Source organism: Dendropsophus ebraccatus, chromosome 1 (assembly GCF_027789765.1).
Source record: "Dendropsophus ebraccatus isolate aDenEbr1 chromosome 1, aDenEbr1.pat, whole genome shotgun sequence".
Classification (NCBI taxonomy): domain Eukaryota; kingdom Metazoa; phylum Chordata; class Amphibia; order Anura; family Hylidae; genus Dendropsophus; species Dendropsophus ebraccatus.
This window is the reverse complement of record NC_091454.1, coordinates 14,644,811-14,668,137: the sequence shown is the minus strand read 5'-3', so window position 1 is coordinate 14,668,137 and position 23,327 is coordinate 14,644,811. Positions and strand designations below refer to the sequence as shown.

At 43.9% G+C, this 23,327-nt stretch overlaps 2 protein-coding genes across 4 annotated transcripts in view; one reads left to right on the top strand and one right to left on the bottom strand.

The window, feature by feature from the left end:
- Nucleotides 1–503: 503 nt before the first annotated feature.
- On the top strand, nucleotides 504–13,727 carry NUP50 (nucleoporin 50). The gene is made up of 8 exons (XM_069952441.1): nucleotides 504–704; nucleotides 2,476–2,554; nucleotides 4,955–5,038; nucleotides 5,128–5,302; nucleotides 5,411–6,028; nucleotides 7,456–7,549; nucleotides 7,942–8,060; nucleotides 13,405–13,727. The coding sequence occupies exons 2-8, from the start codon at nucleotides 2,486–2,488 to the stop codon at nucleotides 13,605–13,607; spliced, it is 1,362 nt and encodes a 453-aa protein (XP_069808542.1). The 5' UTR covers nucleotides 504–704; nucleotides 2,476–2,485; the 3' UTR covers nucleotides 13,608–13,727.
- An 8,356-nt stretch (nucleotides 13,728–22,083) lies between these two features.
- The window catches only part of KIAA0930 (KIAA0930 ortholog), a 28,732-nt gene continuing 27,488 nt past the window's right edge, over nucleotides 22,084–23,327 (bottom strand). For all 3 annotated transcript variants that reach the window (XM_069952411.1, XM_069952418.1, XM_069952428.1), the window contains exon 10: nucleotides 22,084–22,309. In XM_069952411.1, coding sequence (XP_069808512.1) covers nucleotides 22,269–22,309 — 41 coding nt within the window. In that variant the 3' untranslated portion in view covers nucleotides 22,084–22,268. The remainder of the gene's footprint in view (nucleotides 22,310–23,327) is intronic.

Genomic DNA, 23,327 nt, shown 5'->3' with positions numbered 1-23,327 from the left:
GGCATATTGGGCACTTTCAGTGTATCTCTAACCCTCTGGGGTTGGGCTTAAAGGGATTTTCCATGACTACAAAAACATCACTGCTTTATTTCAAAAACAGCGCCCCTCTTGTCCTCAGGTTGTGTATAGTACTGCAGCTCAGTTTCTGTGAAGTAATGCCACACACAACCTCAGAAAAGGTATGGCGCTGTTTTTTTATAAGAAAACAGCTATTAATGTCATTTAAAAGTTGTATATACTACTAATTCAGAGCCTAAAATGACACATGCTCTATCTTCTCAAAGATTTATCCTCAACAGCTGGGATTTGTAGTCCCACACTACAACCACCTAAAAGTCTGGTCGCCATGACAAGGAACGTGCTTGCCAACGCCGCGCATGCGCCCTGCCCTCTCCGTCTTTCTCAATGGGCGCGCTCTGTCCAATGAGCAGCCGGGAAGTCCTTGCCGCATGCGCAGTAGAGTTCCGCTTTCTTCATTGAATGTGCCGCGGAAGCCCCGCCTCCTTTTTTTTGCTCCCGGCCGTTAGCGTCGAGGCATGCGCAGTCGAGTCTAACCTGTCGGCGCTCTTACAAAATGGCCGCCTGAAGAGGTTTCCCGCCCTCGTCGCGTCGTTGGGTGGTCGCTGCATGTGAGGGGGGGTGGACAGAGACCGGCGTGTGTGTGTTTGCGTGACGTGACGAGGCCTCACTCGTGTCTGTAGGAGGTGAGTGGGGTGATAGAGACCGGGAGGGCTCCTGTCACACATGGTGGCTGTGATGACGTCACTGACCTGATCATTATATTATATTACAGACCTGTATATAACAATTCTCTCATCTCTGCTTCTTCAGCTGTTGCAAAACTACAACTCCCAGTATGCCCTGACAGCCGAAGGCTGTCAGGGCATGCTGGGAGTTGTAGTTTTGCAAAAGGTAGAGAGGCCCACATTATTATACTGTATTGTATTGTGTAATATCGTATATTATCCTAACTTATATTATTTGATATATATATCTTATCTCATTGCTATGTTTTCTACCTATTTTTGCCTCCTTAAAGGGATTTTCCATCAATATACAGACCCTGCGTAGAGAATGAATGGAGCTTCAGCCGCACGTTCTCGCTTCTCCTCCATTCATTGAAGGGACAAGCGACCTCTATTTTTATGGCGTCCCGGGGGGTCAGACCCCCAACCTTTAAAGTTGGGAATAACCCTATAGGCCTTAAAGGGGTATTCATATTTGAGCTTGGTAATATATATATATATATATATATATATATATTCATTCCTGGGCCGTTGTACCCAAGAATGGGAAGGTCGGGGGTCCCAGCGGTCTATGGATAGATAGGTGATAAGTTACCTGTCATAAAGTACGCTGACTCAATCGGTGGGAAACCCATTCGGCCCTTAAAAAGTGGGTATCCATGGATACGACCATGACAGGTCGGTCCTGCGTGTGACCCCCCCCCCATTCTGATCTATGGATATCACACTTTAAAGGGGTACTCCGGAGATTGATATATTTTTCAGAAAGTTATATAGCTTCGTAATTTACTTCTATGTAAAAAAAAAATCCCCAGTCTTCCAGTACTTATCAGGTACCGTATGTCCTGCAGGAAGTGGTGTATTCTTTCCAGTCTGCTGCCACCTCTGTCCATGTCAGGAACTGTCCAGAGCAGCAGCAAATCCCCATAGAAAACCTCTACTGCTCTGGACAGTTCCTGACATGGACAGAGGTGGCAGCGGAGAGCACTGTGTTAGACTGGGAAAGAATACACCACTTCCTGCAGGACTTACAGCAGCTGATAAGTAGTGGAAGACTGGAGATTTTTACATAGAAGTAAATTACAAATCTATGGCGCTTTCTATCACCAGTTGATTTAAAAGAATTGTGGCCCGGCGCTGTAGCGCTTAGCTATATTTTGGAGTCCTGTAGTGAATAGAGTGGCACTGTGTACCCCATTTACGTGTGGGTACGAGGGGGTCAAAGTACCAGTGATTGGACCCCCCGCGATCTCCCTGTTCTATGGGAAGGGGGGATAAGGCTTGATTGATGGACAACCCCTGTATAGGGTCTGAGTATAGGATCAGTCTGTATGTACTGTATATACACCAATGACAGGGTACGTTCCGCTCTCCAGCTGTTGCAAAACTACAATTCCCATCTTTAGCTTTGGGTGTCCAGGCATGATGGGAATTGTAGTTTTGCAACAGCTGGAGGGCAGAACGTACTCAGTCATTGGTGTATATATACAGTACGTGATCTGGGATCTGCGCAGCCCTGTAATACACTGGGATCTCTGCTCCGCTTCTATACACGGCAGCACTTTTTATTTTGTTTCTCCAAAAGTACCTTTGAATGAATTCACATGTTTAAGATTTGTTGCCGAAAATCGTTTCAGAATGGTGAAATTGTAGCTTCTGAATCTGGTACTGATTTTGTTCGAGATTCCAGAATCCACGTATAACGTACCACGTCCTTTCTCTTTTTCAGTGCTGGCAAAATGGCGAAGAGAGTGGCAGACAAGGAGCTGACAGACCGCAACTGGGATCAAGAGGAAGAGTCTGAGGATGTAAGTGAGCCGCCATCTGACCTGCACTCGACTAGATAGTTTTGTTTGGTGGAAGTGCATGACTGTGTGCTTCACTCCCCAGCCAGCAGAACATTCGACTCTTCTGCTACGTAATGTAGAGAATAAAGTGAGTCAGATTTGATTGACAGCTGGGGAGAGACACACTGCTGCACACTCCTCTTATCACTGTGTATTGGGATCACAACAGGTCTCAGGAGTGAGACCTGATGCAGTCAGTAACCCTTAAAGGCGTTATCCAGCGCTACAAAAACATGGCCACTTTTCCCCCTCTCTTGTCTCCAGGTCAGGTGTGGTTTGCAATTAAGCTCCATTTACTTCAATGGAACTGAGTTCCAAACCCGACCCAATCTGGAGACAAGAGAGGGTGAAAAGTGGCCATGTTTTTGTAGCGCTGGATAACCCCTTTAACACCTTTGATGACATATTGAAGAAAAGAAGCGTCTAAGGCCTTATTCACACGTCCCCCAAAGTTTTATGTCATAACAGATCAACCTATTGCCCATGGATTTCTATTGTGCTATTCACACATTCCGCTTTATCATGGAGCCACAATCCGTTCCAAGAAAAAATAGGACATAGATTAGCCAATAGACGTCTTTGGGATCTATGTTTTTTGTGGTCGTGAAAAACGCAGATCAAATCTAAGCGAACTAGTTAAATTTTTAGTTATTTTACCACTACTTTAGTATTTTCGTTTTTTCACGTATCACCAGTACGATTACAAGTAGCGGACCTGGAAGTTCACTAAAGGTGTGAATGATGCCTAACAGCTCCGTAACTAGTAGTCCACCAGGCAGCTTGAAGTATGGATGCCCACAGGATTACCAGCAATCTCCGATTCCAGCATGAGAAAATAGTTCATCAGCATCCAGTTGTTCCAAGCTTTTGTCAGAGTACACAGCAACAGTGTTTCGACTTAGTGACACTGTCCCAACCCCCTCCCCCCCTTTTTTGCATTATGACTTCTTTTCACAGGTGTAATGGGTAAATTTAGCAGTTTTCATACCTTATTTTATATTATACGTCATGGTGCTTGTTCCAATAAAAAGTGATCTTTTATCATGTGCATATTGTGCTACCTGGGGGGGCCTTCACGGATGCAGCGCCAATTAGCCACGCCCACATCACCACAGTAGGCCCCGCCCCTCTGACATCAGGCGGGTGGGGCCTAGACCTTTAGACTGGCCCATTCCAATAGGGGCAGGATGTCAGTGTGGCGGGGGTCTATGGCACTGTTATGGGCGGGGCTAAGTGACACTTTGGTAGAGAATCCCCGCTCAGGTGGCACAATCCACAGATAATAAAAGATCAGTTTTACCTGAAACAAGCACCATGACGTATGATATAAAATAAGGTCTCTTTGGCCTTAAAGGGATTATTCACTGGTAGAAAAACATGGCCACTTTCTTCCAGAGACGGCTCCACTCTTGTCTCCAGTTTGGGTGCAGTTTTTGTAACTCAGTTCCATTGAAGTGAATGGAGCTAAATTTCAAACCACTCCTGAACTGGAGACAATAGTGGTGCTCTCTCTGAAAGAAAGTGGCCCTGTTTTGTAACACTGGATAACCCCGTTAAGGTATGGTTGACCGAGCATTTTGGTCAAAACATTTGGAACTTTTTGTACACAACTGGACGCTGTTGGACTCATGTTCTCTAATGTCCAATGATGTTTAAAAATACTCTACGTGAGAGTAAAGTTTTAGGCCTTAGTCACTCAATCCTTATTCACACATCATCTCTGCTGCCGGAGAGGATCTGTGCTGGGCGGCGAGGGCTACCAATCCTCCTCCGGATCGTGCCACAGATCCCCTAGCTGGAGCCACCCGGCATGGGTCCCCTCCACCCACAGGAGCATATAACACACAGCGCTCCTGTCATCACATCTACTACTCAGCTATTCCCCCATGCAGGCCAGCTACACACGCTCACCAGAAGTGGCCTGGACTACGCTCTTGGGAGAAGAAGGCAACATAGTCCAGGCCACTTGTGGTGAACATGAAGCTGGCCTGCACGGGGGAGGAGGTGAGTACTCTGCAGCGATACACCGTGAATGCGCTGTCTACTCTGTAGTGGTGGCATGGGTTACGACAGCTTTTCTCCTGAACTACAGTAACCCACGCCATCACTACGTAGTAGACAGCTATGGGCTTACAGCATCATTCACTGTGTATGTGTCTATACCGGGCCTTATAAGAAGTTTAGAGCCTGTAACTAAATACCTTTGTCACAGTAGTTTTTACACTTAGACGATGTGACGCCATAATTTCCTCACTTTTGTATAATCTTAGCGCCAGTAACTTTTTATACATCCATTAGATGTATTTTCCTGTATGTCCATCACCCATCTGTTATGTTATCACCCGTCTCATGATCTCTCAGGCAGGAATGTTCTCTGTTGCGAGTCAAGATGTTTTAAAGAACAGAGAAATTAAGAAGGCGAAGAGAAGGAATCCAGGAAGTGAGGTAAGAACGTCAACGTTTATGCAACCTGGAATCGGTATCTCTGTGAAGCGGAACTTTAAGTTTTGTTTGTCTTTTCTTTTCCCTTTTAGTCTGAGGGTAGTGGAGCTTTTAAAGGGTTTAAAGGTTTGTTCTCAACATCTGGAGCAAGTTTTGCTGGATTTGGAAGTGAGACTGCTGCAAAGCCTTTTCCGGGTCTGACCAACGGCAGCCGCACAACATCCTTGTTCGCCGCAAAGCCTGCCGGGGAAAACAAACAGTCCTTTGGTGAGTTTTAGATTTGCTGCCATAAGTTTTCTTTTTTTAGTGATTTCTTTTACTGTGCATGGCCAGCCCTATATTTAGCTTATACTAGCGTCTAATCTTATTCATCAGGATCTCTCTTTACCAATGGTCCGACATCTACCGCCGCCGATGGAACTTCTGCAAAAACAAACGGAGAGAATCCTTCACCTACCTCTGGTTCAGGTCCAAACAAGTCGGGCGGCTCAAGCGAATACAACAAACAGTTAACATCCCTGAACTACTCTGTCCGTGACTGGATTGTGAAACACGTCAATTCCAATCCACTGTGCGACCTGACGCCGATCTTTAAGGACTACGAAAAATATTTAGCCACAATAGAGCAGAAATACGGAGCGAATATAGACAGCGGATCTGAGAGCGACAGCTCCAAGGGCACCCCGACCATTCCCACATTTGTCTCTCCGAAAGCGGAGACCAAGCCGTCTTTTTCTTTTACGTGCAAGGAGAGTAAATCTGAACAGCCGGCTCAGTCCTCACCAGAAAAGAAGGCTCAGCCGGCATCTCTCTTCTCCTTCGGGCAAAAGACGGACACTAGTAGCTTTGGTTCATTCAGCTCGGGGACAGCAGCTGGTTTCTCTTTCTCAGCGGGGGCCGCCAGTCTCTTCGGTAAAGATACAAATAAGAGCAGTATTGGAGCATCTTCGTTTTCTGTTCAGCCGGTGTCGACCAACAAGAGTCACGATTCAGGTGTGTGTGTGTAGGGAATGTTTACTGCCACAGTGGTTAGTTGGTTTCTAACACTAAAAGAATTATCTTGAAGGAGGAAAAGTAATGCTACTTCTTGCTGCTCGGGCTCCACCTAACCTTGGTCATGTCTTTGAAATTCTGAAACATCACTATGATTGTGATACCGTGTTATTGATCAGCAATGGCTGACCAAGGTGGAAGTGGAGTTCTAATAAAGTGGAGTATTACTTTTCCTTCTCCTGAATATCTGGTCGGTCCAGCTTTTGTGCCCATAATACAGATGCAAAAATAGGTCTGGATTAGGAGGGAGGGGAAAGATTAATGAGAAGACTATTGCTTGTTTCCTCCATACAATAAAAAGAATCAGTGTTTTTAGACAAAGTTCACATCTGTGTTCAACAGATCCGCTCATGTTCGACTCTCAGCCCTCCAGTTGTTGCAAAACTACAATTTCCATTATGCCTGGACAACCAATGCTAAAGCTTTGTGTGTGAAGGCATGATGGGAATTGTAGTTTTGCAACAGCTGCAGGACAACCGTTTGATTCCCCTGATGTAGATCAAGAATGAGGAACCATTGGCCCTCTAGGTGTTGCAAAACTAAAATTCCCATCATCCATTGTCAGCTTTGGCTGTCCAGGCACGATTAGAATCTTAGTTTGGCAACAGCTTGAGGGCCGCAGATTCCTTCTCCCCCTCTTTACATGGATGGATTTGTTCATGTTATCCTTTAAAGTGTTAGTGTGTGTATGTGTATATGTATAAAATATTATAATATAATTTTTTTTTTTTCCAGAGATCAATAGTCCAGGCGATTTTAAGAAACTTTGTAATTGGGTTTATCAGGCAAATCTGCCATTATCTGCATACAAAGACTTTCCCCAGGTCCCCCCCACCTCCCTTCCCCTCCTCTCTCATATTCTCTGCTCATTATCAGGAAATCTCGACTTTTACATCAGTCGGGCCCTGTGTAACCTATGGAGAGGGGAGGAGGGAGATTAGTCGCTAGCAGAGAACAAAGGATTACACAGTGGGACCTGTGTGAAAGCCTGTATTTAGAGGTCAGTGCTGACCTCAGAAGAGAGGAGAGGATAGCCCCGTGATGTAGCTGTAAATTAACTCTTTGTTGTCCTGTTTTGGTGCCTCATCTCCCTCCCCTCTCCATAGAAAACCATAAAGACAGGGGGGAGAGCTTCAAACTGCTTTTTCATGATAAAAATGCATTTTTCGGCTAATAAACCCAATTACAATGTTTTTTTAAATCTCCTGTACTATTGATTTCTGCAAAAAAAAAAAATTAAATTAAATGACAGACACTTTAACCTAATGGTCTGATAGGAAGTGCTGTATGGGTTTCTTCTCTAATCTAGTGTCCCGTAGGCTTATGAAAGTGTATGATGTATGATTTTCATCCTTTTTCCCTTGTAGGCGGAGGTGCTGCTGCTGATGAAGAGGAAGCGGAAGAGCCGCCGAAAGTAGTTATTCAAGAAGTAAAAGAAGATGATGCCTTCTATTCCAAAAAGTTAGTATCAACCGTATGAACCAGGGATGGGGAACCTTCGTCCCTCCAGCTGTTGCAAAACTACAATTCCCATCATGCCTGGACAGCCAAAGCTTTGCTTTGGCTGTCCAGGCATGATGGGAATTGTAGTTTTGCAACAGCTGGAGGACTGAAGGTTCCCCATCCCTGGTATAAAGCATATAAAACGCATCAAGTACTGATCGGTGAGTGTGATAGAGGTGTTGAATAGGTTGGGGCAAAGTTGAGATAACACTCAAATTTTCTTGGTGCGGATTTTAAAACTTACAATGCCATCTGCTTACTGGTCAATACTAAGAAAAGCCATTGCCACTAACTGCTGTTCCTCTCAGAAGTTGTCTTGAGGTCACACGTTTGCCTTTTCCTTGTGACAGGTGTAAACTGTTCTACAAAAAAGATAATGAATTTAAGGAGAAAGGAGTCGGCACCCTTCATCTGAAGACGTTGGGAGATCAGAAGACTCAGCTGCTGGTTCGGGCTGATACCAACCTTGGTAAGTAGCACATCCTTGGCTTCATGTTATGAGACCTTTCTATAGCTTTTTTTAGTGTGGGTCCAGGGTGACACTTCTCATATTAACGTTTTTATATAGCAAAGACAATAATAAAACTCTGCCGCCTTTATTTGGAAGCTAGCTTTCACCTCACACGGCCGCATTTATCTTCTCCACCTCCAAACTTTGTTAAACATATCTTGCGGATGAACCAGATAGTTAAAGATGCCGTGATCCTTAAAAAGTTAGAGGTACTCCGGGCTGGGGTCATTTTTATTGTACAGCCAGGGAGGGGGTGTATATAGATGCTGACGGTCACTTACCTCCCTGGTTCCAGCGCTGGGTCCCGGATTGCGCCGCCACCGTACTTCTTCCGGCTGTCACTTCATGGTCTGAGCTGCGGCTTGAGACGTGACATCTCAAGGCAGCTCAGCCATTTAGCGGCCAAGGCGGGACTCTGCTATGACCGCTAAACGGCTGAGCTGCCTTGAGACGTCACGTCTCAAGCTGCAACTCACACCATGAAAGCGGCAGCCAAATGGGAGAACGGGGCGGCGCAATACGGGACCCGGCGCTGGAACTAGGGAGGTAAGTGACCGACACCTTCTATATCCACCCCCTCCCCGGCCGTACAATAAAAATGACCCCTGTTCGGAGTAACCCTTTAAAGGGGTTATTTAGAATTCGAACAAGCACTGCTACTTTCTTGCCAAAAAAAAAAAAAAAGCCACCCCCTGTCCTCAGGTTGTGTGTGGTTTTACAGTTCAGGTTCATTCAACTAAGGAAAGGAGTGGTACTGTTTCTGAAAAAAAGCAGCCATGTTTATCCGTGCCTGGACAAGCCCTTCAATACATGTGTCTTTTTAGATCATGGATGGGGAGCCTGTGACCCTCCAGCTGTTGCAAAACTACAATTCCCATTGTGGCTAGACTTGCAGAGCTTTGGCTGTCCAGGCATGATGGGAATTGTAGTTTTGCAACAGCTGGAGGGCCGAAGGTTCCCCATCCCTGGGTTAGATGCATGCACACGTGGCTTAACCAAAGTCTATACAGCTGTGTATTATAACGTGCACCCTGGTTTGAACATATTGCACTATACAAACTAAGAACCGTATCGGTTAAACGCTGATCACCGCTTCCAGATGGCTCTATAGAGAGCGGTGCAGATGCTGAGAGGTTTGGCCAACTTCTTCATCCAGGAACAGAACTTTTTTTTTTCCTGTCTGTCTGTTGGCTTATGGAAAAAGTGACGCCTACACAGCCCATTCTAGAAACAAGCCTAATTTACAGAAGTTAAAGGAAAGGGTTTGGGTCTCAATTTCTTTGTGAAAAATCCCTTTGCTAGTACAACTTGTGAATTTTCTGCAATATGCCTATCCTCCCAGTAGGTGTCACTACCTCGCAGCATAACGTCTCGCTGAACTCTTGGAGCAGACTGAGGCTGCATTCACACGTTCCATATATACGGTTCTGGCACTGTGCGCTACAGACCTGACTAGGGATGTCACGATACCAGAATTTTAAGTTCGATACCAATACCAACTTTTTTATTTCGATACTCAATACCATTTCAATACTTGGCGTATAAGGACCCCCCCCCCCATAAGGATTCAATATAATGCCCCCCCCCCCCCCCCCCCCCCCCAATATGTAATATAGCTGACATGTTATCTATATTCTTCAGGTCGGTACTATTACAATGGTACAATATCTTTTAATTTACAACTTACACTGTACAAATGTTACAAAAGTTTAGTATTTTGTAGTTTTTTTTGTTTTGTTTAATACATGTGCTTAAAATTGCTGTTTTCTGATTCCCATAACTTTCTAAAAATCTTTCAGCCTATAGGGCTGTATGAGAGTCTTTTTTTATTGCGCAATGATTTGCAGCTTTGAACACTGTATACTGTGCGAGATTGGGAAGGTAGTATGGCTGACACGCAGTATAGTAGGTTGGGGGTAGTAGTTGTATGGCTGACACGCAGTATAGTAAGTTGGGGGTAGTAGTTGTATGGCTCACGCACAGTATAGTATGTTGGGGGTAGTAGTTGTATGGCGGATGCACAATATTGTATGTTGGGGGTAGTAGTTGTATGGCAGATGCACAATATTGTATGTTGGGGGTAGTAGTAGTAAGGCAGATGCACAGTATAGTATGTTGGGGGTAGTAGTAGTATGCCAGATGCACAGTATAGTAGGTTGGGGGTAGTAGTAAGGCAGATGCACAGTATAGTATGTTGTGGGTACTAGTATGGCCGACACATAAAACAAGTATACTATATTGGGGATAGTAGTTGTATGGTTGACACATAGCTATACGAATACTACCCCCAACATGCTATACTAGTGCTATATGTTAGCCATAAAACTACTATCCCCAACATACTATACTAGTGCTGACCCAGCACTAGTATAGTACATTGGGGATAGTAATAGTTGTAGTGGAGCAGAACCTTCACCTCCTGCCATGCTGCCCGGTCCCAGCGTCACTCCCCCCTCCCTTCCCGCTGTGACTCCCAGCCCCCGCACACAGGCCTCAGCCTCCTTACTACGGGACAATCTCTAAAGCAATCGGCTGTGGCGTACGGAGCGGCTCGGATGCTGCTGACACCGTAGCTGCATCTACACAGTTAAATAGCCGGTGTAACTGTGTAGATGCCGCTGTGAAGTGTCGTCAGCATCCCAGAAGCTCCGTACGCCGCAGCCAATTGCTTTAGAGATCGTCCCGTAGTAAGGAGGCTGCGGCCGGGAGTCACTGCGGAGCACAGCCCAGTATGAATACCGCTCTGTAGTGACAGCGGCATGCCGTACCCAGGAGGCCCCCGCTGGTTGCAGAACAGGGTCGGCCAGTGGGTAGTGTGGGGTTAACCCCCGGCCGTGACACATGTGCTGTGGCACGCTGGCTCACTGACCTGCTTGACCGGGCAGCATGGAGATGGAGCAGAAGCTGGTGAGTTGGTGAGCCGTGCGGGGGAGAGAGATGACATAGGGACCAGGCAGCATGGAAAAGGAGTTGGTGAGCCGCGCGGGGAGCACACAGAAAACACGGCCGGCGCTCAGGTAACCGCCGGCCGTGTTCTCTGTGCTATACTCTATGTTAAGCTGCGCTATTGCACATCTTAAAATAAAGTATCGATACCAGGAAATCCTGGTACCGAACCGTTTTTTGCCCCGAATATAGATATTAGTATCAAAATTTCGGTGCATCGTGCATCACTAGACCTGACCGCTGAACTCCCGACATCATTCACTCTGAAAGGGGCACTATGACACCAAATGATTATACAGATCAGTTTACTTATATTGCTCACACACACACACTATATCCTATCTATCTAAATTTATCTCTTCCTCCAGTACTTATCAGCAGCTGTATGTCCCACAGGAAGTGGTGTATTTTATGGTAAACCTCACCCTGTGTTTCTCAGGGTTGTTGATAGCCAGAGTCTACCCATTTTCCTTTATGGAGCAGCATCTGGATTAAACAGCAGCTGTATTACCAGCCGCCCTCTCAGGAGTACAGTGGGCAGTGCCCATGAGATCATTGTGATGGATAGATCAGTCAGGATACAGTAAATAGCACACGCTTATGACTGCTTTCTGTGCCATTGGCTCCAGTCACTGTGAGAGGAATAAGAGAGGACTTTGGTCCTGCTGGAAATGGATCCCTTTGCAGCTTTTTTTTCCTTTTAGGATCCGCAGCTTGTAGTGAATTCTCCGTGTATATCTGATCGCTTTCATGTAGCGCGCTCAACGGAGGATAATAGAGCTCCGCCGCTTCTTAATGTTAGGGATTGCTGTGTGTAGTTTACTTTAATTTTTTTATTTTATAGTCTGGCTAAATATAGAGTTTTGATCTGTGGCAATGGGATCTGAGGTGTAGTGTGACAGACTCCTTATACTATGTCGGGCATATGCTTTATATACAGTTACATACATGTGCAGAAGATGTAAAGCTCCTCAGAACTCTTAGGTGTAGCGTGACAGACGTCTTATTCTGTGTCGGGAATATGCTTTGTATACTCAGTCACCATACAGTTATATACATGTGCAAAAGATCTAAAGCACCACAGGACTGTAAGGTGTAAACATAAATGTTTAAAGGGATATACCCAGCTTATGAAGCGATTGCAACTACTAGTACAAAGGGGGGGGTTCAAACATGAGCAAAACTACAATTCCCGTCATGCCTGGACAGCCAAAGCTTAAGCTTTTGCTCAAGTTTGACCCCCCTGTATTTAGTATTTGCCATCATTTCATGATCACTGGGAACCAGTCCTAAGACTAAAAGGGTTACATGGATGTTTTTCCTGTTCTGTGACTCCCCAGTGCAATGAACTGCAGCTAGCGCCATCTAGTGGATTGTTTCAGTACTGCAGCTCTACTAGATGTAGCACTAGTCAGGTCACAATGGGTCGGTCTCCCATAAAGCGATGGCATACATCCTAGGGATATTTCATGATACGGTTGTAATAACAAGGGGTTATCCGAGATTTAAAAAAAAAAAAAAAACTTACTTTTTTTTAGTGCCACCCCTGTCCTCAGGTTGTGTGTGGTATTATGATTTAGCTCCATTCACTTCAGTGGAACAGAACTGAAAACAAGAGTGGCACTGTTTTGGGGAGGAAGCAGCAGTTTTTTGCCTGGACAACCCCTTTAAAAAGGATTGTGTGGGGAGCTGATGGCTTCAATTGTCACTGTCATTTACATTTTTTTTTTTTTTTTTTGCAGAAATCAGTAGTACAGGCGATTTTAAGAAACTTTGTAATTGGGTTTATTAGCCGAAAAATGCATTTTTATCATGAAAAAGCAGTTTGAAGCTCTCCCCGCTGTCCTTATGGTTCACTATGAAGAGGGGAGAGGTGGAGGGAGATGAGGCACCAAAACAGGACAACAGCGTTAATTTACAGCTACATCACCGGGCTATCGCCTCTGAAGTCAGCACTGACCTCTCTGACCTCTGAATACTGGCTTTCACACAGGTCCTGCTGTGTAATCCTTTGTTCTCTGCTACCGACTAATCTCCCTTTGCCCTTCTCCCCTCTCCATAGAACAGACAGGGCCCGTCTGATGTAAAAGAGTTGAGATTTCTTGATAATGAGCAGTGGATGAGAGAGAGGAGGGAGGGAGGGGGGCCTGGGGAAAGTCTTTTTGAATGCAGATAATGACATATTTGCCTAATAACCCAATTACAAAGTTTCTTAAAATCGCCTGGACTATTGATTTCTGGAAAAAAAAATACAACAATGACACTTCAAAGTGTAAAATAAATTTGCATATGTGGTTCCCATTAATTCTGTCTATATTTTATGATTACCAATAATATTTTTTTATTATTATTTCAGGTAACATCCTGTTGAACATCTTGGTCCAGCCTTCCATGCCATGTTCAAGGACTGGTAAGAACAACGTGATGATCGTGTGCGTTCCCAACCCTCCCGTTGACGAGAAGAACCCGACCGTTCCCGCCACCATGCTGATCCGAGTGAAGACCACAGAAGACGCCAACGAGCTGCACAAACTTCTTGTGGAGAAAAAGGGGGCTTAACACCCAAATGCCTTCACGGGATTCTTCTCTTTTGCCAAGTTGCTGCTCATTTATTAAACTCGAGGGTTGCCATTCGTCTAGTAATGATCACGTGACCCACGTCTCTTCTCACTGCAGAAAGATTGTCTTCGTAAGTTTTTTTCTTTTTTCTTTTTTTTTTTTTTTTTTTTTTTTTAATTGGGAAAGATTCGGATGGTAATAAAGCTTTAAGGAAAACGGCGTTTATGTACGATATAAAAAAAGGAATGCCTGGTGTTAATGTGAACGGCTGGTGTATCACAGTCAAAGCCTTAGTCGGTCCTCACACAAAAACTTTGAGAGGGAAACCGAAATATATCGTGAGGGATAAGAACTTAGTCTGCGTTGTCCTGCCCTACGTCTGCTCTCTCCTGCTTTTTGACTAAAGTTTTTTCTCTTTTTTTCCTTATTTTTGGTCAATTCAAGAAATGTCTATTTTAATGTGAAGCGTCTTCAGAACAGCGGTGATGTCTTAAAGGAGTTTTCATCTTGTAAAATGGTTACATATCACTAGGATATACCATTACTTTGAGGAGGTATTACAATCTCATACTAGAGGTGGCATGTTGCTGGGATAGGCCATCATGTAACATTGGGGGGGGGGGGGGGGGTCGGGTCCTAAGAATGGAGGCAAGAGGCCTAAGGGCCACTGTGGGCCCGATCACAAATGTTACTGTTTGGCACTCGTTTACTGGGCCTATTCCACCGCCCGATCATCGTTTAGCGAGGGCTGCAGGGACAACGTTACCGATGTCCTTGCAGCCCTTGTATGAACACCATACTTACCTAAGCATGTTGTAGGGCTTCTCCTGCGCTCCTTCTTCCTCCGGGTCCAGCTCGCAGCAGCCGCTTCGGTATGGCCTGTCTGAGCTCAGCCTATTGCACGTGGGACCGGGAGGAAGAAGGAGCGCAGGAGAAGCCCTGCAACATGCTTAGGTAAAGCATGGGGCTCGTGAAATTGTCGGTCGCCCGCTGTGCATCGCTATTCCACACAGCGATGTGCGGTCGGTGCCCGATGATTTTAGGTTTAAACCTAAATAAACGATCAGCCGATGACATCATAAGGTGATGGTATTCCTGAGCAATATGCAGTCGCTTCATATAATCTTTAACCTGAATTTGTCTCCATATCTGACCAGACTCTCTGCTCGACCAGTCTTACTAGCGCACTTAGCGGTCTTGGGAGCCTGAGCCGGAAGGTTTCTAAGGATCAAGAAACACTTGTGACATCATTGTTATATTGCAACACTGTACCAGGGCTACCCAATTCATGTCAATGTATGTTGAATTGAATTTAACAATGAAGAGGGAAAAAAAATCCTTTCGTTTTCAGCTAAATGATTTGGAGAGGAATGGGCAACAACAACAACGTGGCACGAAAACAAATGTCCACGTGAAGTTTGCTGGAGCTTTTTTTGGGGGGCGGGGGGGGGGGGCCTGGATCGTGGGCCCCAACAATATAGTATTGTGTCGGGTTACAATTTTTTTTTTTATGCTGATTAGTGTTTTTTTCATGGTTTTAGTAAGTATGGCTATAATATTCAGCGCTACAAATGGTGTCAGGACTCTCCTATATTCATCTTTATTGCTGGGGGGGACCTCACACCTGCAGCAAAGCTAGAAGGAAAGAGAAAGTCTTACCTGGTGTCCATGTAATACAGGCAAGGGGTCTCTCCATTCTGGCTTAATTGGAGGAGGAGTGAGCGGGTTCTGTAGCTGACGTGACTTATCAAGTTGTAGTTTCACAGGTTGTGGACCAAACACCCTTAGACATATGGAAAAGCGGATAGCCGCCTTCAAAGGGTTAACCAGGCTTAGAAATAATAATAAAAAAAAAACATGGCTGCTTTATTCTTGTCTTCAGTTTGGGTTTTGCAGTTCAGTTACATTGAAGTGAATGGAGCTGAATTACAATACTGCACACAACCCGAGGACAAGGGTGGTGGTGTTTTTGCAAGTAAGGGTCCATTTACACAGATTATCTGACAAAGTTTTGAAGCCAAAGCCAGAAACAGACTATAAATAGAGATCAGGTCCTAAAGGAAAGCCTGTGATTTCTCCTTTTCAAATCCATTCCTGGATTTGGCAGAAAATCTTTGGCAGAAAATCTTTCTGTGTAAATGGACCCTTAGTCACTTAGTTTTTGTTTTTTTTTCCAGTCCTGGGTAATTCTTATGTAAATTGGCCAATGATCCAGCCTTATCCTATGTTCACACAACGTAAAAAGGGCCAAATACGGCCATATTTTACTTATTTTTACGTTGTGTGAACATAGGATAAGGATCAGAGCGGCACTCCGTGTCAGATGGTGGTGCACGAGGAAAAGAGCACAGTCCCAGATACAATGTATTATATGAAAATCCCGGCACTCACCATTTGCATCATCATATACTTTTATTCAGTTCCATAACCATTACAATGTGAACAGCATTGTAATGGTTATGGAACTGAATAAAAGTATATGATGATGCCGGGTGGTGAGTTCTGGGATTTTCATATAATATATAGGATAAGGTTGTCATACATCATACATGCTCAGCCGAGTGATCTCTTTAGCCATATTTACTCAATTCCAGGAACTGTCTATTCACGTTCAGCGCTATTTCACCAGTCAGATCTGTGCCGGTAATTCAGGACATGTCTGTCTATTCTTTACATCCAAGATTGACTAGTTTTAGGTCAGTAGAATTGCTCACACGACATGCTGGGACTTGTAGTTACAGGTATCTCCTGGCCCAGGGATGCTTACCGTCTATCTTTACCCCTATGTTATCGTCTGTCTGACCTATTACTTCTGTGATCACGCGGCAGAGACTAGACATCAGTGTGCACACCGGATGTCTGTCTGTAAGGGTACAAACACACACCGTATACGGAGCAGATCTGATGCTGTTCAGTTATATAGATCTAATCTGCTGCATATCACAGCAGTAAATATGCTGCCTATACGGTGTGTGTGTTTGTACCCTTACTCTGTACAATTACTTGACAATGTATTTTTTTTTTTACACCTCTGCATCAGATTGCACAGGAATATGTGACCTATTTGACTAATAAAACGATTACTGATCACCCCCATTTGTATAAGGTCTGACCATGTTGAGAGATTTACATTGCAGATTCAGAGTTTGCGAGAAATAGTTCAGGACCGAGCATGTGATTAATGCACAGGAGCAGCCTGGGTCTCTAATCTTACATAACCCCTAGATGGCGCCACTCCTATACATGGACTCTGTCTGGTTAGGGGTCTGAAGGGATTTTGAATAAAATTACAATGTAAAATGATTTATTTATTTTTTTCCTTTTTCCCCCCTTTAAATTGAAAGGGGTTACTATCAGAAACTGCACCCATACTTTTCATTGGCTGTGTGTATATATATATATATATATATATATATATATATATATATATATATATATATATAATCTCCTATTCATTGGACAGGTATGGTTTAGTTTCTGGTAATGATCCTTTTTTTCTAATCTGATATTTAGAGCGTGATTAGTGTACCCCATGTTTTGTAATTTTTATATTGTTCATGTCACGCCTCTATTCTTGCAGTTATATCTGCCAATGGGCTTTGGTAGTTCTATTTAATGTAGTCTAACCCCCCCTGACGTCAGTGTTTTTATTACAGCTAGGAGAGGGACCGTATGGCCGGCTTATAACCAGGGATATTTACGGTTTACTACACCACAGGTCAGTCACGATAAACCTTGTAAGAATAGTTGATGCTGAAATAAACTACCAGCATAGACTTTAGGATACAGATGGAACAATTGACAATTCTAAAGCTCGTGTGTTCTGTGTGTGTATATACACTTACATAAGATCACATTTGGTCTTACTGGTGATACAGGCCCACTTTTAATAGTGCGTTATAGCTTGGTTAAGCGTGCAGGTGCCTAATCCAAAAAGCTACAGCAGACTGCACCATTGCACATAGACAACTACTACTTCTAAATTGATTTTTATTAAAGTATTGTATTGCCCCCTTAAAGTTATACAAATCGGCAATATACACTTATTACGGGAAATGCGTATAAAGTGCTTTTTTCCCTGCACTTACTACTGCATCAAGGCTTCACTTCCTGGATAACATGGTGATGTCACTTCCTGGATAACATGGTGATGTCACTTCCTGGATAACATGGTGATGTCACTTCCTGGATAACATGGTGATGTCACGACCCGACTCCCAGAGCTGTACGGGCTGTGAACATCCCTCTGCCATCATCCTCTCCAGCAGCCACAGCCCGCACAGCTCTGGGAGTCGGGTCGTGACGTCACCATTTTATCCAGGAAGTGACATCACCATGCTATCCAGGAAGTGACATCACCATGTTATCCAGGAAGTGAAGCCTTGATGCAGTAGTAAGTGCAGGGAAAAAGCCCTTTATAAGCATTTTCTGTAATAAGTGTATATTGGGGATTTGTATAACTTTTGAGGGACAATACAATACTTTACTAAAAAAAAATTGCTGGACTTTGAGAGCAAAGTGCATAGCTACACACTTCCCATGTGCGGCAGGTCTGATGCTAGAGACCCATTGCCATCTTTACGTTTGAATGACAGCACCACTTTAAAGGGAAAATATCCCCAAAATGTTAGGCCCTCCTTGGGCTTTTTCCTGGTCTGGCTCTGATGTACAAGAGCTATTCCAATGTCCTTCCATATACGCATGTTTAATTCTGCAATGTCCTGTAACATCTAACCGTTTCCCTGTACTAAGCTCCATATCCATCCATTCTGAGAGGACCATAGGTCTGCATACACACAAGGATGCCCAGATTCTGATTTGCCAGTCAGTAATGGTTTTATAGAAATTCTTTTTGTAAAAATGTTTACACGCTCCGACAAACATGACATAGAAATAGCATAGAAAACATTTGGCTGATCTAGTCTGCACTTAGAATTACACTTGAAGGATTAAACACAAAATTGAGAATTGTCCCAAACTTAAAGGGAAAAGTGGCCGCTATAGGCGAAAAGAACCAATCGGATTTCAGCTCTCATTTTACAGACGCTCTTTGGAGAATGAAAGCTGCAACCTGATTGGCTGCTTTGGCCCAAACCATCCTTTTCCCCCCAATTTATTAAATCGTCTCCCCCCCCAATCATCACATGTGGTACTAGCCAGGAGCAAGGAAACTTTCCAGTATAACAGACCTTTCCATAAGGTGAAAACAGGTCCCAAAAAACTCCAATTTATGCGCCAGCATGCAATTTTAACTTGATCTACTGTAGGTTATTCATATTTAAACATGAGGGAGTGGAGCAGTGCCTGTATCTGCGGGTAGTAAGGAAGTCCGTCTGGTAAGTGTACGGCAAGATGTGGCCTATAGTCATGGTAGTGTTCAGGTGATGAAACATTTACATCCCCCCTGACTAAGGCATTTAGGGGGTCACAGCTCTATGGACCCTGTATTATAAATTCCTTGTTCTCATTTATATGAACAAAGCATCAAAATGGTATAGAACCAATTTTAAGGCGTCCCTTTAACTAGACAGGGGGGCAGCCATCTTGTTTGGTATTTTTTATGTGTCATTTTACCCAGTGTGGTTATTTCAATATGGAGTTTTACAACTGTTGCTTATCCTGGCTTTTTTTTTTTTTTTTTTTTACACATTATTTTGGTGATTTGCATTCTGGCAAGTATTACATTTACACCAAGCCATTAGTATAATGTATGGCAGAATAGTGAGTACAGCTCTGGAGTATAATACAGGATGTAACTCAGGATCAGTAATGTATGTACACAGTGACCCCACCAGCAGAATAGTGAGTGCAGCTCTGGAGTATAATGCAGGAAGTAACTCTTCATGTAACAAGATGGCCGTGCCACTGTCAGTAGCCAAAGGCTCGCCGGTCTTAGGAGGTTCAATTCCATAAAAATAAATGTCAGCAGTGTAACGTAACAAGCCAGACCTATACATAGTGAAATACATAATACTCTTTATGACTGGATATATGTGATACTGGGGACTATTACATGCATATTATTAGTTTGTGATCGTTGGCTCCGCTCCTCTCATCTTTCCTGAAAATGTATGAATTTAAAAGGGGTTATCTAGCGCTATAAAAACATGGCCACTTTTCCCCCTCTCGTCTTCAGTTCAGGAGTAGTTTGCAATTAAGCTCCATTTACTTCAATGGAACTGAGTTTCAAACCCCACCCAATCTGGAGACAAAAGAGGGGAAAAAGTGGCCATGTTTTTGTAGCACTGGATAATCCCTTTAAATGTTACCCTTTGCCTTGCCAATGGGGCACGTCCAACACCCTCAGCAGCAACTCATTTACAAAGAACCCAGTAACAACCCGTTTCCAGGAGGAACAGAGTAATGTAGAGTTTTAAAAGAATCTCCAGAAATGCGTCAGGACAGCTATTCTAACTCTGTGGACCATGTTGCTCAGTTTTAGGTGAGTAATCACCATTTTTCTCCCCCTAAATACATAAAAATGTTAGGTCTTTCCACTATAACTAGCAATGGGTTATCTATACCCGAAATATACCTTTATGGTGCGTTCACACCTACAGGATCTGCAGCAGATTTCATTTAAATAACTGAACACAGCATCAAATCTGCTGCAGATCCTGTAGGTGTGAACACACCCTAAGTCTATCCAGAAATAAAGCTAAAGGGCCCAAGACCCTTTTGTTCGGGGTCCTGTTGATCTGCCCACCACAAAAAAAATCTGACATATGTTATTTATACAGCAGCAGAACCTTGTGATGCGAGGATATCACTACCTCGTATCCAAAGGGGCACTGATATAGAGAAGAGTGAGGAAGGAAAAATACAAAAGAGGGATTTCTTCCTTGTCCCTTTTAATATACAAGTTTGTAACTTCCTGATAGACACTTATGTAAAAAAAAAAAAAATTGACCCTTGAAGAGGCGGTGCTCTGCTTAAGGGGAGGGGCTTGCCTTGTCTAATGTCTATTGCAGCCATGGTGGAAGAACTCCTAGTCCTTAGAGGAGGAGGACCTATTATTTGAATTGTGATATAGGTAAGACTATACCCAACAAAGTGGGGGGCATTTTGTCTATTGGTGCCCCTGTAAATTATTAGTAAGCCATATATTACAAAAAAAAATAAAAATAGTCATCATACACATCACTGATTAGGAATTTGCATTGGCACATAGACACAAAATTGTATCTGTATTAATAAAGCTGGTTTCACACAAGTGTAATACAGACCCCTTTTAGTGGCCGTGTAACAGATACAAGGCCCGGCCCGACCATCCGTTAGGTCGGATGATCGGGTTTTTGGGACGGGCCTTGCAGCCGTTACACAGACACACAAAAATGTATCTGTATTTATAAAGCTAGTTTCACATCAGTGTAATACAGATACATTTTTGTGTGTCTGTGTAACGGCTGCAAGGCCCGTCCCAAAAACCTGATCATCCGACCTAACGGATGGTCGGGCCGGGCCTTGTATTTGTTACAAGGACACAAAAATGTATCTGTGTTATACTCGTGTGAAACCGGCTTCATTATGTTAATGATGTTGGAGCTACTGGGTAAAACTAAAAGTGGCCCTTCATGATCTATGGTCAGGCTGGGTCATGTGACTGAAATGTATAATATTGCAGGTGACATGATGGAAATTTTGTACAGTTGAGAAGGATATTTAATCCTGATTATGGAAAGAAGAGTTGAGACTGGACACCAGTCTCCATGGTAGCTTCATCAGGGGCCATGTATGCGTATAGCTCCACCAGTGGTAGCTATGAGTAATTACATGTGCAGAGTATACAAACCAGCTTACCCTCCCCCACCTCTGACAGCGACAACAAAAAGCCGTCAAACACCATCACTTATATTAATCTTCTCGTCCACAAACAAGTCACTTTTCCGACTTTTTTTTTTTTTTTTTTTTTTTTTATCAGTACAATTACCGTCCGGTCACAGTCACCTTATCCGCATTTCGCCAAGTTACAACAATCACATCGTTAATACATTTATAGAACTTTTTTTTTTTTTCTCAATACAAAAAAGAAAAAAAAAAATTTGAGGAGGATTAAATTTGTCCTTTTTGCTCGGTATTTCCCTTTGCACACAAAAGTGTATATAAAATAGGAAGCAAAAAAAAAACATAAAAAAATAAGAAGACGCAGACGTTTGCACGCGTAACTTGTGTTCTTGTTCACTCATAAGAACAGGGAGGACGGACGAAGACATCGAAAATACCAAAAGTTAGTCCGTAGCCCGCTGACTGGAATCACGGCGTGACATTCATTGAAAACTGACCAAACCGCGGGAATACGCGGACGTGCCCACAGTCCACCCGCAGTAAACGTAGGTAATGAATCCTTTATAAAGCGTGTCCGTTTCTAAACGCAGCCCCTTTTTTGTTGAAGTGACAAAGTCCCACCAGACCACTAGATGGCGCAAGTGAGCATACCAAGGGAAGGAGGAGAAGGGTTAGAAAGAGGCACTTTAGACTGGCTGGTATTTCTTTGTATTCCTTTCCTACTGCCATCCGGTAGGAAGTGGGCTTCTCCCTCGCTCATCTTTGTTTGGTGCCCAGACACCAGGTGGCGGTGTGGCACATGAAACCACTGCAGGTCAGGTAGGCACTATGGCAGTGAAAATGGAGTTTTCCCAAAGGCAGTGCCAACTTTATCTGCTAGGACATCAGGATCGGCTTCTGTCGAACTTCCAGAATATCTAGAGAAGAAAGAAAAAAAGTTATTATTGGGTATTTTTACTTCCCTTGTTTCAGAACTAAAAAAATATCCCCCCCCCCCCTTCCCCCATCTAGGCAGATTTTCCTCCCATTATAGTATATGGCAGCTAGTCCTCGGTATGGAGACCACCCAAGACCATTTTTTATGGAACAATTTTTTTTTTTTTTTTTGAGGAACTCATTTGAAAAAGGCCACATACATGTGCTCTGAATGATCTGGAGTCAGATCCCCTCTACCCTGCATTACCAGACCAAAGAAAACAGGAGGAAGATAGTAGGCTTAAGAGGGAGAGATGTTGCTACCCATGATGGAAACCAGGAATAAAGTAGGAAGCTATAGTGGGGACTAGGAATGAGATGGGGAGCCATGATGGAAAACAGGAATGAGATGGGGAGCCATGCTGGGGACCAGGAGTAAAGTAGGAGGCCATACTGGGGAACAGGAATGATAAGCCAAAATGAGGACCTAGATTGAGATAAGGGGACCTGCTGGAGATCAGTAATGAGATGGAGAGCCAAGCTGGGGACAAGGGAAGAGAGAACAAGGGGAACCATACTGAAAACCAGGAATAAGATGGGAAGCCGTGCTGTGGACCAGGAATAAGACGGGGGGGGGGGGGGGGGGGGGTGCTATATTCAGAACCAGGAATAAGAAGGGGGGCTATATTCAGGACGAGGAATAAGTTGGGGGCTGTATTCAGGACCAGGAATAAGATGGGAAGCCATGCTGAATAATAGAATTGAGAAGGTGAGCCATGCTGAGGACCTGGAATTGAGATAGATTTCCTTGTCCCCAGCATGCTTCTCTATGGGGAGCCATGCTGAGTAGAAGGAATTACATGGGGAGCCATACTGGTAACCAAGAATAAGGTGGGTACCAGGAGTAAAATAGGAGGCCATGCTGGAAACCAGGAATAAGGTGGGGAGCCATATTTAAAGTGTCACTGTCGTGAATATTTTTTTTTTTTGGCAGAAATCAATAGTCCAGGCGATTTTAAG